The 18,932-nt window shown below is 34.1% G+C and overlaps 1 protein-coding gene across 4 annotated transcripts in view; it reads left to right on the top strand.

Annotated features, from left to right (window-relative positions):
* The window catches only part of LRRIQ1 (leucine rich repeats and IQ motif containing 1), a 218,929-nt gene that overhangs the window by 12,515 nt on the left and 187,482 nt on the right, over positions 1 to 18,932 (top strand). For all 4 annotated transcript variants that reach the window (XM_040491296.1, XM_040491295.1, XM_040491294.1 and 1 more), the window contains exons 6-9: positions 1,004 to 1,227; positions 5,649 to 5,723; positions 9,143 to 10,771; positions 17,421 to 17,573. In XM_040491296.1, the coding sequence (XP_040347230.1) occupies positions 1,004 to 1,227; positions 5,649 to 5,723; positions 9,143 to 10,771; positions 17,421 to 17,573 (2,081 nt within the window). The remainder of the gene's footprint in view (positions 1 to 1,003; positions 1,228 to 5,648; positions 5,724 to 9,142; positions 10,772 to 17,420; positions 17,574 to 18,932) is intronic.

Raw genomic sequence — 18,932 nt, 5'->3', positions numbered from 1 at the left:
ATTTACTGTAGTTATCTGAAAAACGATTAAGAGTTTTCTTTTGACATTTAGAAAAATACAATCCTGATATTTGAAAATTATTATGCTTTACTGTACTTATTTAATTTCATATTTTCATAGTTTTTAAAAAAATTAATGTTTATTTATTTGTGAGAGAGAGAGACAGAGCACAAGCTGGAGGGGCAGAGAGAGAGGGAGACACAGAATCTGAAGCAGGTTCCAGGCTCTGAGCTGTCAGCACAGAGCCTGACAAAGAGCTTGAAGTCATGAGCCACGAGATCATGATCTGAGCCAAAGTCAGATGCTTAACCGACCGAGCCACCATGGTGACCCCATATTTTCATAGTTTTTTATACCTCTTAAATTAACTTGATTTAAATATATTTAAAATTTTCCATCTATATAGCTGACTGAAATAGATATACTCAGCCTTGGATTTTTAAGTGTCCTTTAACTATGTTCCTTAAGTATCTTTTAAGTACAGCACACACACACATATTATGTTTTTACATTAAGTTTTAGGTATATAGTTTAAGGCAAGTTATGTAATTTCTTAATTGACTGAAATGGAACTCCCTTATATATGACTGCAATAGAATTTTTATGTATATTTAAGAATGTATTTTTTGCATATTGTCCCTTTTACTTTGGTAATACATTGACATTATTTCGTCATTTCAAAATTACCCTTATACTTTACATTAAATCAGTTTTGAGAGGTCAGATTTTTTTTTCTTTTTTGAGAGAATGAGAGTGTGAGCTGGGAGTGGCAGAAAGAGGGAAGGAGAGAGAATCTTAAGCAGGCTCCATGCCCAGCACAGAGCCCAATGTGGGTCTCAATCCCACAACTCTGAGATCATGTCCTGAGTTGAAATTATGAGTTGAAATCAACTGACTGAGCTACCCAGGCACACTGAAAGGCATTATTTTAATAATAATAATAATAATACAATAATAATAATAATAATAATAATAATAATAATGTTTCTCTTCATGAATGCAGATGATACTGATATAAATTTTGGATACTGTGAAGTGGAAGAAAGATGTAGGCAGTCTTTTGAAGCTTGGCAAGACAAACAGAAAGAACTGGAAGACCAAGAGAAAGAAACTCTCAAAGCTCAAAGGGATAGAGAACAAAAGCAATTTGAAGAAGAAGAGGAAAAGAGACATTGCTGGATGAAACAGTTTGAAGTTGAAAAGAAGAAATTAGAGAATATTCACAAGGTAAGGATTTTTTTTTTTAATTTTTGTTGTTTTTCATACATTTTTTGAATCAGTAACTACTTCTGAATAGTACTGGTGTTTTGGATTATGGTGTGGATTGAGCTATGTTCTGTGTATTTTTTTTAATAGAATTTTACTTTTTGGACCAAATGACATTAGAAAATATTTTTTTAATATTTATCTTTGAGAGAGAGGGATAGGGGGTGGGGAGAGCCTGAGTGGGGGAGGAGTACAGAGAGAGGGGAACAGAGGATCTGAAGCAGGCTCTGTGCTGACAGTAGGGAGCCCGATGCAGGGCTCAAACTCATAATCTGTGAGATCATGTCCTGAGCAGGAGTCAGACCCTAACTGACTGAGCCATCCAGGCACCCTATTCTGTGGGTTTTAAGTACTTCTGATAGTTGAAGCAATTGACTGTGGTAATAGGATTTACTATGGACTTCTTGATTAGTTTTCACTGTAATTCATTGGAATTTCAGATGCTTCTTTGGATCTTGGGGGTCCCCTGGGTCTATGAAGTTACAAAGATTGTCCTAGAAAGGCTTATGTTTATTAGAACATAAACTGTTGTTTTTTCATACCCTTCTTATCATGGAAGAAGGCAACATAATTTACTTGATCATGAAATATCCTTGCTATGTGGTCTAATATATAGCAATTACATGAAACATTTGGTTGAAGTGGTTCAACCATGTAGGTGATGGCCTATGCTTTGCTCCCATATTGAGCTAATTCCTGGGCCAGAGATTTTTTGGTGTGAAGGAGTTTTATGTTGTTGTTTTACTTTTTTTTTTTTAATGTTTATTTAGTTTTGAGAGACAGAGCACGAACAGGGGAGGGGCAGACAAGGAGACACAGAATCCGAAGCAGGCTCCAGGCTCTGAGCTGTCAGCACAGAGCCCCATGTGGGGCTCAAACTCACAAACACAAGATCATGGCCTGAGCTAAGTCAGACACTCAACCCACTTATCCACCCAGGAGCCCCAGGAGTTTTATGTTTTTATTTTTGTTTCCTCCTAATCCTACCCCAGGGGGTCCACAACTTCAAGTCATGGTAGTGGTGTATTGAGAAACTGGTGAATTTTTAGGACTTGACTTTATGGGCATCAGAATGCCCATGAGCTTAGAACGTGTGGGTAACAGGCAGGACTGACTTCCCTGTCTTACATTACTAAAATTGACTTACATATTACCCACAACTTAATAGTTTTGACTGTTCTATGTAGAGAGCATTGGCATATGGTCACTTATGCAGTTCAGGGTATTCTATTCCTCCATGTTGAGTACATTGCATTTCCTGATTTTATAGAAAATAAATTAAAAACAATTATATTACAGAGCCAGTTTGGTTGTGGCTTTTTCTAATAGTGAACTGTGCATCCTTAACTTTCCTTTCATTATGTTTTCCTTCCCACAGACCATTTTAATCAGTCATTTCTGAAAGTCAGAAGCTTTTTTTTTTTTTTAATTCCAGGAAATGCTTTAATATAATTAAGATTATTGGAGTAGTGTTTGCTGTCTTGTGCTTAAATGCATCATTGTTATTGATTCTTAGTGGTGTTTTCAGATTTAGAAGACATCTGACTTTTAAATTCTCTTCAAATAAATTGACATTTTTAATTGTTTTAAAGCAAAAATACAGTGACTGCCTCATTGGCAAAGCATTCAGCTATATGCTTAGATGACCCAGAGAGATCTAACACTTGGGGCCCACCCTCAAAGATTCTAACTTAGTTTCTAAAAGTAATTTGTGCTTTATCATAAAATTATAGGTTAGAATATTTTAATGCATTCCTAAATGTATGCTTTGTTATGCCTTGAGGCTTAACACTTTTCCAATGACCATTCCATCATTTTATTATGATGGATTCTAAATATGAAATTTATTTTCTTTCAGTAGTTCTTTTCTGTGTCCTTTATTAGCTTCCTCTTGCATTCCACTTAACAACTATTGTAAATCTCTTTCTTTAAGAGTTCTACCCAACTTCTCCCTCCTCATTATTGGCAAGTAATCACATAGCATTTTTGCATCAATGGCAAACTTTATTTTCTAATCCTGTATCAGTTTGCATCCACCTTTATATTCACCCTGCTGTTTTTTCTTGTCTTTGCTCCATTCTCAGTAGGAAAGGTTTCTTCTACTAAAGGTTAGCTTTCCCTGCTCTGCTCTATATCTGTCATTTTCCAATTTACCCCTGCTTTGTTAGTTTTACCCCATAGCTGAAACACCCCAAAACACCCCTATCAACTTCTTTCTTTCTTACTGTTTATACACATGTTCAATTTTCTCCCATCCTAGAAACAAAACACAAGAAAAATCATGAGATCAGCTTTGATCATATATCTCAATTTAGCTTCTCTTTAGCTCTAGCTACCAGAGTCAGGCTTATTAAAGAGTAGTTATTTTTGCTGTATTTATGTCCTTGTCTCTCATTAAATCCTAAGCCTACTAGGTGTATATCATCACCACTCTACTAAATTAAACTGCTCTTAACAAAAATAACCAATGACTTCTCTATTTCCATACTCACAGGTTCTTTTTCAGCTCTTATATTGACCTCTGCAGCGTTTTATGCCAGTAAAATTTTGATTGTTGACCATTTCTCTTTTCCTTGTCTTCAATCGGACCATGCTGCCTTGATTCTCTTCTTACGTGTTTGACAATTCCTCCTTTATATCCAGTTTAGCCTTCTCTGTCTGTCTCTCTCCATGAATATGGTACTACCAAGAATTTCTTCCTTTGTCCTTTTATTTTTCTTCATATACTTTCTCTCTTGATAATCTCAGCCACAGCTATGGCTGTTCAGAAACAATGTCAACTACATAGCTCTTCTACAGATACTTTACACTCAGAACTTAATATGTTAAAACTGAATGCATTGTCTTTATTTCTTAATTGTGCTTCTCCTCAGGTATTTGTTATTTTGATGAGCTACACTATCATCATAGTCCAAGCTGGAATGATAAGGACCATCTTTGACTCTTCCCTCTCTTTATTATCCTCTTCCCTCTAATAGTTATATTATCCATCTTTTCATCCACACACTTAATCTACTGTTACTCCATGGTTCAGAGTGTCCTAATGTCTAGCTTGTCTAAACTCTCTAACCTATCTCTCTACTTTTGGCCTTGTATTCCACAAACCCATTCAACATAGTCCTGTCAGAAGGATTTTTTTAAAAATATATTTATTTATTTATTTTGAGAGAGAGAGAGAGAGAGATTGAGAGAGAGCGAGAGAGAGAGAGAGAGAGAGAGAGAGAGAACGAGGGAGAAAGTGTGCAAGCAGGGTAGGGACAGAGAGAGAATCCCAAGCAGGCTCTGCACTATCAGCACAGAGCTGGATGCAGGGCTCCATCTCAGGAACCCTGTGATCACAACCTGAGTGGAAATCAAGAGTTGACCACTTAACCGACTCCACCCTGGCACCCCTAGAATGATTTTGTTATTTCTGTGCTTAATTCCCATCATGTAAGATTATATCCAAAGAAATATTCCCATTTCCTTTATTTCCAATCATCTGGTAGTTTATGGAAATTTTATGTTTACATTGTCTTTGTATCTGTTCTCACTCCTGCCACCCTATCTACAGAGGGCTCTCCTTGATTCTTACATGGACTTTTCTAATACCTACTTTATTATCTCTTTAGTGACTCTTGCTTTCTGTCTTTAACTCTGTCTAAGGTAACCTTTTAATTTTTCTAAAAGCAGAACTATAGTCATCTTCCTAGTTGAAAAACATTTAATAAATGCTTAACATGTCTGTTTAACTTCTTGAAAGCCTAGTCATTTCAACTAGTCTTCTGCATGAAGCCTTTGATGATCCTCCAGTTAAAACATCTATTTCTGCTGTGATGCTTTATAGTCTTCTCTTGCAATAAATTTATTCTGCTAAATTTGAGATAATATGGGAATTTATGATAATGTTTCCATAAAGTTTTAGAGGAAAGGGATTACATTTTACTGATCTTGTTTATTCTGCAGAGCCTTAACAAAATAGATGCTAATCAAAAAAACATTATCCACTGAACTGAAGGGTTATGTGAGTTAAATTGGATGGTGAGGAGAGAAAAATATTATATAATGCAAAACTCATCTTACAAACATTAATATTTGTAATTTTCATGTTGTCCAACAGCATATCTAGTGAATACATTTTACTATGTATGTAAACATACTCAAATAAGCTTTCCCAGGTTGCCAACATCTTTAGGTGCTCAAAATGGGAACTTTAGGTATCATTTATGTGACACTTTAGGTTGAGATTAGAGTTGTTATACTACTACTAATAACAGAGAATCATTGGGTGAGTTTTTATCTTTAACTATTATTTACAAATACAGGTTTGAGAACCAATTATAATAAGTATATATATTTTTTTGATATTTGAATATAATATCTCAATATTACCGTATGTTCAGCAAGAACAGGACAAGATGAATGATGAACTCCATAAAGAAGAGAAAATATGGAAAGAGAAATTTAAACAGCATGAGGTATCTATTTCTTTTTTTTTTTTTTTTTTAATTTTTTTTTCAACGTTTATTTATTTTTGGGACAGAGAGAGACAGAGCATGAACGGGGGAGGGGCAGAGAGAGAGGGAGACACAGAATCGGAAACAGGCTCCAGGCTCTGAGCCATCAGCCCAGAGCCTGACGCGGGGCTCGAACTCACGGACCGCGAGATCGTGACCTGACTGAAGTCGGACGCTTAACCGACTGCGCCACCCAGGCGCCCCTATTTCTTCTTTTTAAACATCATGATAATTATTCTTCATTTGGAATATTTATTATACTTGAAATGGACATTTAAAAGTAATATTGCCTAGCTGGTATAGAATTTAATTTACTAAGACTTTAAAAAATTCATTAATCACCAGAAATTCTCCTTGAAATATAATGCCCTAAAAATTAAAATAAACTGGGTCAGTGAGTGAACATGTCTATGTAAAATTATAATTCTATTATTTTTTAAGATTTGAGGAAACATGCTATTATGAATATTTCATTATGATTGAAGATGGTTATGAAAGTTACCTCATTTCTTGAACACAATTGAATGTTAAATAATTCTTGTGAATTCAAGATCATTCTAATGATATTTATTAAGTTTAAATTTACTTAACTCATTTTTATATAATATTTATTTATGTATTTATATATAATATAAATATAATATATATAATATAAATATAACATATGTTATATAATATAAATGTAATATATGTTACACATAATATAAATATAAAATAAATTTATATGCAATATAAATATAAAATAAATTTTATATAAAATTTTATATAAAATTATGTTTTTATATAAAACAAAATTTTTAATAGAAATTTTTATATAAAATTATTTTAACTATAAACATGAAGTAGATAAAACTTCTTATAATCCTGATATCCAACTAAACATTCTACCTTTCTTTATCTTTCAAGTATTTTCTTTATATAACCATACTCCTGAAAAAGTAGGTTTCTACTATCCATTTAAAAAAATATATGTATATTTGACATTTAACATTGCATAAGATTGAAGGGTACAGTGTATTGATTTGATGTTATATATTATAATATGATTTTCTCTATGGTGCATATTTAAATAAAAAAGTTGGTTAGGCATGTGAACAGACAGTACATATGAGTGACAAAGGAAAAAAAAAGACAATAGTAATTTACCTATAGGTAACCCAAATGTTGGAGTAGGAGAGCCATTAAGATACCTATAACTATCATGCCATAGCAACATGTTAAACAGATAGATGCTAAGAAAAGAGAACTAGAATCTATAATGAAATATCAAGCATACATTACAGAGTTGAAAAGTTCAGTATGTAAACTTAAAAATTCAGGGCATAAGTTTGACAGTTTGACTCAGCAAATGAGAGCATTAGTGAAACTGAAGCAAGGTCAGCAGAAAATATCCAAATTAAAGCACAGAGAGGACAAAAAAAAATGGGAGGACAGAAGAGAGTACAAGAATATATGATGTATAGTGAAAAGATAAAACGTGTATACTAGTAACCTTTGAAGGATAGGAGAAAGAGAATGGAGCAGAAACAGTGGGTGAAGAGGTAATAGTTGAAATGGTTTAAAAGAAAATCGATCTGAACATTCAAAGTTGATTAATGATCTGTATACAGAATCAATACAGAGAAAACCACACCTGGGAATTTAGTAGTGTAATGATTGAAATTCAAGACAAGGGGGGAAAGTTGTAAAAGCTGCCAGAGAAAAAGGCACATTACCTAAAAGGAGCTACAGTGAACTTAACAGCTGACTTCCTAAGTGAGATAGTAGAAGAAAGTAGAAGATAGTGCTAAGTGTTAATGGTTTCTTTGATCATTAGTGTTCTTTGAATCCTGAGTTTCCCCTGATTTCTGTACTCAGTTTTCATTTTCTGGAATGTATGCCTAAATACCTGTCAAAAAGATTTTTGGATGGCAAATTTTCTTTATTTTGCACACTTGAGAATAATGTCATTTTGCTTTTACAATCGAATGATTTGTTTCATGGGATATAGAATCCAGACTTATTACCATTTGGTTTTAACAATTTAAAGATCTAACTCATGTGCGTATTTAGATATTTTTGCCTGTGTTATCGTTGTAGATTTGACACTCCTTCCTTACATTCTTTTGAAGTTTTAGGATTTTTCACTTTTTGCATTTATTCACACAAATTTACTGATTTCTTACTGCATGCCGAGCACTTCTGAGTGTTCAGGGTGCAGCAGTGGATAAAACAGAAATAACTTCTGCCTTCATGGAACTTAACGTTCCTTAGGGTTCTGAAATATTGCTGCATCTATATGAGTGTATCAGGGCATGTGTGTCTATGTGTATATGTGAAAAGTTAACTCTACTCTTTATCTTATCTTATGGCCTTTTTTGGTTTAGAAAACATTTTTGTATTATTTTTTCCCTTTAATCCTTCTCAGGTCTTTAGCTGTAACTCCTACTAGTGGTGTTGGAGTTTCTGTGTTGATCCTCCGCTTGAAAGTCTCTGTCATATATTTCATGTCTTTGTTGTTTTGCAGGTTGTTTTGGAAAAACACCTAACTTGGAAGTTTTTCTTTAGCCAACACCTATTTAAAGTCATTCTAGTGTGATTTTTTTGTATGAATGAGTCATATTTTTTTATTTGAATATTTTCATTTCATTTTTAGATAAAGTTATTCTTATTTAAACATATTTTTCCTAAAAAAATATTTAAATTTTTATTTAGTACCTACCTTTTCTCAGAAACTAGTTCTTCCTTCTGCTTGTTCAAGTATTTTCATTGCCTCACATCCTTTGTGTTAACTTTTCTCCAATAGTTGCTGAATTTTGTTGACCTGTTTACTTTTGTTTTAGGACTCTAGTGACAATGGCATTTTCTCACCTAACCCAATGATCTCATTTAATGTAGTATGTGCTTATCAGCTCTCGTAATAGTTGAGAAAGGATAAAATGTGTGACTAGGCTGGTTCTTCATATTGCATATATGTATGCTCTACCTTGCCTTCCTGGTATCATCATCTCACCAAATAATTCCCTGTGTCTGCAGTCCCTGTGCTAGCTCTGGGAAAGTTTAAAGTCCTTTCCCCCTACACAAATTTTGGCTGTGGTTTTTCTCGCTTTTTCTCTGTACTATTCTAATTTCATATGCTTTCTATCTTCAAGGAATTCCCCAATTTATATCTGAGTGGCTTAGTATAGTCATAATATTAGAATGTCAACTTACTAACTTGATCAAATCTCTCAAATATTTTAAAATATTATATCCTTTAAAATAAATGGCTTTTGTCCTAAGTGAATTTTATAGTAACTTCATTATGACTTCAATTTAACTATTTGTTTTCAGCCTATATTTTATATGATATTTTAATAATATTGTTCACTTATACTGGTATTTATCTTACTTTACTTTAGGAGTTTATTAAAAAGTTGCATCTACAAATAGAAGAAGAAAGAACAAGATTTAAAGATCTGCAAGAAAAAGAAAAAATGCGTTTGTTAAAACTGCATCATAATGCAGCTGTAAAAATTCAAGCTAAATATAAAGCATTTGTGGTCTACCAAAAATATGGTCCAATCATAAAAGAACAAATAGAAAGTAAGAGAAGGGAAGCGCAAGAGTGGAAAGAAAAAGAAGCAAAAATACGACAGATGGAAGAAGAAAAACGAAAGAGATTGGAGGAAGAACAAAAGATTGAAGAAGAGATAAAAAAGCAGAAGCAAGAGGAAAGGGAGAGGAGAGAAATAGAATATGAAGAAAAAAAGAACATCGTGAGAAGAGAAAAAGAGCAACTATTAAACAAAGAAAAATTAAGATTAAGAGGAGATGCAAGCAGACAATTAATGATAAGTAGAGCATTAAAGAAAGGTGAATATAATGCAAAACATTTAACTGTTGAAGATACATCAAAGAATAAGGATGATATAGCCAAAAAGGTAGGGGAGGAAAAGTCAAAGGAGTGGGAAGATGTTCCCCTCTGGCTAGTTGAACAATCAACTAAGAGAAAAAATCTAGGTAGACAGCTTGTATTAAAAGAGCCAATACAAGTGCAATGGAAAGATTCTATACCAAACCAGGTGATTTTGGCAGAAATTGAAATGGAAGTAAAAAATGAAAACCTAGCAAAACAACAATATCCCACAAAAATCATCAAGCAAGAAAGAAAATGTGAAGATGTAGACAAAAAAACCGAATTGGAATACCCAGGTCTGAAAGAAAACGTGAATGAACAGTTTCATCTGCAAGAATTAAAGTCTCAAATGCCAAAAGGGGAACATGTGAAACCTGCCATAAATGAGAATGTGAGACAAGACACCCAAACAATAATATTAGGACATAGTCAAGGAATTAACAAGGTGAAAAACAATGAAGCACAGAAAATAATCAAAGATAATCAACAGAATAAGGTACAAAAAGTAGAAAAAGAAGAGATATCAGAACAGAATGGACCACTATATGAAGAGAATAATATTTTAGTAATTTCAGTGAAGCAACAACCACTAAAACTAGAAAATCCTAAAGATATAGGGGAAAATGTAATACTACAAGAACAAGAAGTTGATTTCATTTCCAAAGAAACTGAGGAGAACCGAGAAGGCAATACTCTGAATAGTGATGTGATTTTTAACAGCAGTGATTCCATGATAAATATAGAAAACAAAATAAATGAGCAAGATTATAGTTTAGGAAGAAATGCTCTTTGTGAAGATTTGGGAGGTTTTGATGCAAAAAATTCCTTAGTTTTTAAAGAAGTAAACTCTCTTAAGTCTCAAATTAAAGAAACCGCAGAAGAATGTCATAATAGAGCTGAATGTGAAAATATTGTGACCTGTACTTTGCCAAAGTCAACACTTCTATCTTCTATTGAAGAAAAGAGGCTAGCTTGGATAAAATCATTTAAACCTTGGTTTGAAATTTTCAAGCAAAATCAACAAAAGGAAATTGTTAGGACAAAGAGACCTGTAAAATGCCCAGCCAACACGATGCCTCCTTTGAATACACTAGAAATTCTTCAGTGTGGCCCTTGGAATACTTTACAGCAGGTATTTTATAACTTTATAATACTTTTTCATATTTAATTACAATTAGTTCTCTAAAATGTCACTTTAAAAATATCAGTAGAAGGCATATTTTGTATCCAAGAATTTTGTCTCTTTTTTAAAAAAAAATATTTATTTATTTTTGAGACAAAGACAGAGCACAAGTGGGGAAGGGCAGAGAGAGAGAGAAGGAGCCGCAGAATCCAAAGCAGTGTCCAGGCTCTGAGCTGTCTGCACAGAGCCCGATGCGAGGTTCTAACTCAGGCACCATGAGATCATGACCTGAGCTGATGTCGGACCCTCAACTGACTGAGTCACCCAGGCGTCCCAAGAATTTTGTCTCTTAATCGGTGATATTGCTAATGAGATATTGCCCCCATTTGAGAGGGGATGTATTTAAAAGATCTCAGTTAAAATTATTCAAGGCATCTTCTTTCTCAGTGAAGCACTATAAAAAGTTTTGGTTTATATCTTGAAGCCATGTTCAGGGTTCCTGTAGCCATTATTAAGCTTCTAAGAATGGAGGCAGCTGGGAATTTAGTGTTGAATTAGAATAGGAAATTCCAAAATTGACACTCAGTTACTTTGCTATAGTTTTGGGCACAATACCACCTACTGGTTTGTTTTGGAATGAGGTGGATTTCTCTGTACTTGACAAGGGCTGTGAAAGAAGGGCTTACAATAGAAGACTCTAGAATTTAGTCATGTGCTATATAAACATGGTACGTATATACTGACATTTAAAATAATTGTCATCAACTGCTACTAATTTCTATGTGTATAAAGCCCATATTTCAACCAAAATTAATACAGAAACTAACAGATATGTAGAAAAACAGTAAAAAAAATATTTCAAGTGGTATAATACTAGAAAGGACTTCATGATTAAAATACATATATTTGTCTAGGGCCAGAAACTGAAATGTATTCACTAAAATTTATTTAGTTTTTTGATATAGACAGATGCCTATGAAAAGAAATATTCATGTTAATATATATGAATTTTTAAAATTCATTCACTCAACTAATATTTATCTGTCCAATATGATAGATTAATATGTATTGTTGAAGGGACAGAAAGAAACCTATCTTTGGCCTTATGGAGCTAACTTTGGTACACAAAAAGGCTTTAAACAAATAAATACACTGTTAAATACATTACTACAGATCTGGATAATTGCTATAAATAAGATTTCAGAGATTCTATGATAGGGTAATAAGATAGTTGGCTTTAAAGAGATCTCTGGAATGTGAAAAAGCAGTATAAAGAACAAGAATTACTTTAAAGTTCCTCTATTTCCTAGGCAATGTATTTTTCATTTCCATCAGATCTGTAGGGCTACCTATAGAATCACTCATTAACTCTTCTATTAATTTTTTTCTTTGGCTATGTTATCTCTGGAATCATTCTTTTTCTACTTTCCCTAAGATGTTAGTGCAGGCATTCTTTTTCTTTTTCCCTAAAAAAATTTTTTTTTGATAGAGACAGAGTGCAAGTTGGCGGGGGGTGGGGGGGGTGGACAGAGAGAGAGGGAGGCACAGAATCCAAAGCAGGCTCCAGGCTCTGAGCTGTCAGCACAGAGCCTGACGGGGGGCTTGAACTCATGAACTGTGAGATCATGATCTGAGCTGAAGTCTGACGCTAAGCCAACTGAGTCACCCAAGTGCCCCTAGTGTAAGCTTTCTGAGTTTATAACATTAGCTACTAATTTTTACTTTGGGTAATTTTCTTTATGTATATGTTTGAGCTAGGCCTGAGTGACAGTTTCATGCTCACTGTGTACTTGTTTCTAATGTAAACTGAAGTTAGAAAAACAATGGTGCTCTTTTCTTTCATTCTGGGTCTTTGCTCTGTTCAACAAGAAGAGCACTGAGGAGGTTAAGATGTGTGAACCTGTCTGCTTGGTGTTTCTTATCCTATCCACCCTGTTTCTTTTGTGAAACTCTTGTCAATGTGCATAAAGTGAGGATTAACCCTCTTATTTCTTAGAGCAAATCCTTGCAAACTGTACTGTGTATACAGATCACCTGGAAATTTTAAAATGCTGGTTCTGATTCGTTGGGTCTAGTGGCTAGTCTCAATGCTCTGCACTTTTTCAGTGCCCTTGGATGATGCTGTTGGTGCTGGTCCATGGATTAATTTGAGTAGAAATGTTGTAAAGGACACTGTAATCCTCTAACCACTACTCACGCAACTATTTCAAACATTTAATTTTTCTTTGAAGCATCAAGTATGCAGTATAAAGTTGAAAGATATTTATGAATGTGTCTATAAATGCAGCAGTGTTATAAAATACCATCTTGTAATGACTCTGGTAGATGGTTTATCTTGGTGTCATTATTCACTACTACTACTGACCCATGACTCCCTTACTTTGATTTTCTAATCTCTTAGCTCCACGTCTTTGTCCTTATCTTGATCAGTTGCTGCCATCTTTGGAAGGCCCTTCTGGAGGAGACCTTTAGAAGAGAAAATTTTACTCTTCTAGAATTTCACCCAATGATGAATTCATTTTGCTTATATTAATCTCTCACTTTCAGCCTTTGGCTCATGAAATCGGGTCTGCCTCTTGTCTATACTGCTTTACATATGGCCAGGCAAATAGTGGTTTTCACTACTCGACTGTTGGATGGATGAGTGGGAGGAGGGATAAGTGGATGAATAAATAATTCCAACTGAATGTTGACCTTTTTCTCCATATAACTACTAGCTTCACAACTTAGATAGAAGGTATTAATGAAAAAAGAAATTAATAGAAAATTTATTTAAGTAAAATTTAATAAAGTACTAACAAGCCCTATATCAAGTAAGATCAGGGTCCTAATTTTGTATCTGCCATTTACTGGCTGTGTCACCTTGGGCAAGGTGCTTGATTTTTCTGAGCCTCAGTTTTATCTTCTATAAACTGGGAAGAGCAATATCTATTGGATAGGATTGTTGAGTTTTGAAATAATATATATGAAGATTATAGCCTAGGACTCCTAGTATATATAATAGTTATTGTCAAACTTGGATCTCAAGCAAAGATTATTGATAAGTAATATATATTTTTTCTAGTTAATTCATTTTTATTTTATTTTTGGTATTTTGTTACTAATGATAACTTGCTTCAAATAACCGTAAAAAAGGTACTAAACTTAAGGCTTTTCTTCTATGTCTTTATAACATGGCATGAAGGATAGCATCTCAGCTGTTGATTAACTTCTAGATCAGAATCTTTCACATCCTTATACAAGGCAAATTGTAATAAACTGATGTTGTAATGGTACATGCACTACTAAAAGATTCTGTTTCATTTAAGCTGGTAATTACTCAGATTCAGTCTCTTTGCAGCTGATTTTTAAAATGATATTATTTAAAGAGATTTAAAATTGTGTCACTGAGCAGATGTTCTGCCAAAAGCAAAACCAAGAGTCATGACTTTCATTATTTTTGTAATTACAGTTTACATAGATGACTGACACTCCTTATGTTGAACTCGAGAATAATTGAGAGTGAAATCTCTAAAATTATACAGCTATTTTAGGTCATTTTATGTACCATGATCTATCAAGGATTTAGGGACCTATAGATGATTATTAAGTAGAAAACTGATTTGTTATCTTGTATTAAAATATAATGAATGAGTCAAAAGTTCTATAGGTAGAACAGTTTTTTCAAGTTATAAGAGTTTGAAAATATTAGTATCTGAAATATCTTCATATTACTCACTATTAAGGAAAGAAACTGTGAATGCTATTAGTACATTTTAGTTTTGCCGCAGGGCAATTTATTCCTTCATTTATTTCAGAAGCATTTAGTGAGCATCCACTATGCTTCAGTTGCTCTTTTTCAGGCTGACCATGAAGTGGTGAATGCCTAGGAGTATTAATTTTATATTGACCTTAATATTTGGGGCATAAAGCAGTTTTATTTGATTATTGCCATGCATAGATCAATACATGATTAATATAAAAATTTATTTTGATCTCATGTTTGGCAAAACCTAGGGTAGAATAGATAATAAATTGCTACATCATAAGGAAATTTTTAAATCTTCAATAAAAGGGAGGAGGAAATATTATTGAAATGCCTCATATTCAAAAGTGGATACCATTAACAAGGACACTGGAGCAGTTGTCACTTCTTTACTGTAATTGAATTAAACTAGAGAAATGACCACATCATAAAAACTAGAACCTTATTGTTTACATAGGTGATTGTAAGCAGTGTATTATGAAGTCAAGCAAGGTAACATACATTAGAAGGTAGAGAAGCATTTGTTACCAAAAATCTGCAGTTGTGGAGTTTTCAGGGTTTTTTTTTTTTTTAATATTTATTTATTATTGGGAGAGATAGAGCATGAGTGGGGGAGGGGCAGAGAGAGAGGGAGACACAGAATCTGAAGCAGGCTCCAGGCTCTGAGCTGTCAGCACAGAGCCTTACGAGGGACTTGAACCTACAAACTGCGAGATCATGCCCTAAGGCAAAGTCAGACACTTAACTGACTGAGCCACCCAGGTGCCCCAGGAGTTTTCAGTTTTTAAGTGCTTAGTTCTAAATAGTGTTTTCACTTTTTAGTATAGAGCTCGCTTCCCAATTACAGAATTTATAGGTTCTCTTGTGGACAAATTAAATGGGTAATATACTGTGGCTTTCTTGACACAAATGGATGAATATTTTCCTTTCTGAGATACCATAAAATAGAAATTTGTTTCAAAAGTTATTTTAGATTATAATAACTGAAAAATTCCTGAAATAATTATACTAAAAACTTATTTCACCTGAAATTTAAAAAATATTATTACTTTTGCTATTTAAAGTAAGGAGTGGGCTTAATTCCTTCATTATACCTCCAGGACCATATGTTCTTCCATTCACTTATATAAACATGTAAATTTAAAACTTTCAGTTTAATTTAATGCATAGGAAATATTCCATATGAAGAGGAGCTACTGTACTTAAGAGTTTTGTACTTTTTCTAGCTTTTTCTGAAGCAATAGTGCTTTGAATTTCAATAGAACATTTTTTGAATCTCTGTTTTCAGTATGATAAATACTAGACTCTTCTTATGAAGCTAATAATATTAAATTTCTTTTCAGTCCATGGGAAACCTGGCCTCAGGTAGGATTTTTGATATGAAATGTGTGAAAGTATTCTTACTATACAATGATTTAGCATATATAGTTATTTCAGTGCATGGACTCATACTGAAGAACCAACATATTATATTTATTGTTCTGTCATTTTACTTATGTGAGAGTTCTTGAGTTTAATAAGTAGAGTGTTTTTCAGCAATCCAAAAATATTCCTGTTATCTGACATATTCTTGTGGAACTTTAAGTGTAGTCCTTAATATACATACCACAAAGTTGAGCACATTCTTTGATATTGAATTTTCTTCAGTTAAAAAGACTAAAACCAAAAAGATAGAAAAGTTGTTTAAGAAAAAAAGCTTTGTGAAGTATTGAGTCCACAGTAATATCTCAGTAATAAGAAATTTCATAAATGTATGGTCTCCAAAGTATTTGGAAATACAGGAAAAAAAATACCATTCATGATTTGTTGTATCACAGATTCTATATGCTTTGAGTATATTAGTAAGGAATGATTCATACCATTATAATTCAGAGGTCTTGTAAAATGAAATTATTTTTATTACATGGTTTACTTATTATTGCATGGTTCTATTTTATGAAAGTTTTTTTTTAATTCTTTTTTTAACATTTATTTATTTTTGAGACAGAGAGAGACAGAGCATGAACGGGGGAGGGGCAGAGAGAAAGGGAGAAACAGAATCTGAAACAGACTCCAGGCTCTGAGCGGTCAGCACAGAGCCCGACGCTGGGCTCGAACTCACGGACCGTGAGATCATGACCTGAGCCGAAGTCGGACGCTTAACCGTTCGAGCCACCCAGGCGCCCCTGCATGGTTCTATTTATTTCAGGTTCTATAATTTCTCAAATTTTCTTTGTTTTTGGAAGATAACTGAGCTATTCTAGTTGAAGCATGGAGGGTTGGGTACAAAATCTATCCCCTGACATTTTGTGGCTCCTATTACTATCCAGGTATCCCTAGGATACAGATCTTAAACATTTATGTAGTATAGTCCGCAAAATAGTGCCAAAATAATTCACACAGAAAGTGAATTTGGTGAAAAATCAGGGAGTGAGCTAATAAACGATTATATTATTGCTTCTATGCATGTTGCTTTTTTTGTATTTGAATTGGTCATGGATGATGCATTATTTGTCCTTTCTATGTGAGGAAAAAAAAAGAGGCCAGATAATTTAATTGAAATTGAGTTGTTAGTAAGTCAATTTTCAATATATAGCCTTAGTGTTTTAGATGAATTATTTTACTTTTTTTATTAAAAAATTTTTAACGTTTATTTATTATTGAGAGACAGTGCAAGCGGGGGAGATGTAGAGAGAGGGACACAGAATCCAAAGCAGGATTCTATCAATTCTGACTGTCAGCAAAGAGCTCTATGCGTGGCTCGAACGCATGAACCATGAGATCATGACTGGAGCCAACGTTGGATGCTTAACTGACTGAGCCACCCAGGCACCTCTTAGATGAATTTTAAAACAATTTTGCAAGGCTAATATAGTTTATATTCATTATTTTTACTCCAATTTTCTTGCGCTCCAATTTTCTTGCATTCTCTAGGTTACAACAGTTACATTTCAAGATTTGCCAGGTTGTAGTCTTTCCACACTGGCAGAGTGTCCAAATCTTCAATTTCTGTCTCTTCGACGCTGTGGATTAACTTCTTTGCACAGCCTGAGTAACTGCAAAAAACTGAAGCACATTGATGCACAGGTATGTTCTCCATTCTCCTCATTATTTATCCTATAATAAAATATAAAATGGATTTATGCTTACATGTTAGAAATGATAATTTTAAATAAATGTTTTCTATAATAATCTATAACTCAGGGTCTAGGGAGATCGAGGGCCAAAATTTGTGAGAACCATTGAGGAAAGATGATTAGGAAGTATGACCTGGAATCACTTATCTCTATTTGCAGATGTTTTTGTTACTTTTTGCTGCATAACAAATGACATTACTTAGTAAATTAAAACAACAACCATTTTATTTGCTCTTGGTTCTGTGGGCTGTGAATTGAGGCCTGGGTTTTCTGGGCATTTCTTCTGCTTCATGTTTTGTTGACTGAGTCTCTTATGTAATTTGAAGCTGGGGCTGGAATGTCCAAAAGGCCTTTTCTTATATATCTGATGCATTGGGAGGTTGGAATTTCAATCTTTCTTTCTCTCCTCTCTCTCTCTCTCCCTCCCTCTCACTGTGTGTGTGTGTGTGTGTGTGTGTGTGTGTGTGTGTGTGTGTGTGTCTGTCTCTTCCATTTTGAGCTTCTTTACAGAATCACCCAGTGCCACCAGAAAGACAAATCTCCAATATTCAAATGCTTATCAAGCATCTGCTGTCATCCTGCTCACCAAGTCTGAATTTGTGTGAGAGGGGACTGGGTTGATGTGTCAATACTGGGTTGGTGAAATTTATTGGGGCCTACCAAAGTTACCCATTGGCTCCTAAAGAGTCACATCCTTCCCACATGCAAAATACACTCAGGTGCCAGAAACCCCCAAATCTCATCACCTTGTGGCATCAGACTTACACTTGAAGCACAGAATTTTCTCATCTAAATCAGACCCAAGTGGAGATAACATGCTCTGATAGAGTTCTTTCAAGTCCGAGATCTGTGATATAAAATGAGAAGTTATCTTCTCTCACTGTTCCCTCCTCCGTAACACCCTCACAGACAGTGGTGAGATAGGGCTTGATTAGTTACAATAGTCATTCCCATTCAAAATGAAAGAAAACAAGAAGCCCATAGCAGTGCCTGTTCCATAGCTGAACACATATTTCCTTAATGAGGACTCAGTTCTCCATAAAAATAGTTTTCTATGACTCTGGGTTCTGCCACTGGAGCAGACTGAAGCATTATTCAGAATTCTGAAGAAGACTTGAGAAGTATTCTCAAGGCATACTTCTTTTTCCAGAAGGAGTGCTGTTTGCAACTGAGAATTTTTCTCAGCCTGTTTTTTTCCCATAGAGGATGGGGGCAGGTGTTGTTGCTTGAGGCTTCTTTTCATTTGACTTATTCTTTTCAGTTCACACAGGCAGTGTTTCCACCAATCTGATTTTCTTTTAAAACTTTC

Source organism: Herpailurus yagouaroundi, unplaced genomic scaffold, assembly GCF_014898765.1.
Source record: "Herpailurus yagouaroundi ecotype Mexico unplaced genomic scaffold, PumYag 182, whole genome shotgun sequence".
Taxonomy (NCBI): Eukaryota; Metazoa; Chordata; class Mammalia; order Carnivora; family Felidae; genus Herpailurus; species Herpailurus yagouaroundi.
Note: the sequence above shows the minus strand (reverse complement) of the source record. Positions and strands in the feature narration are given on the sequence as shown.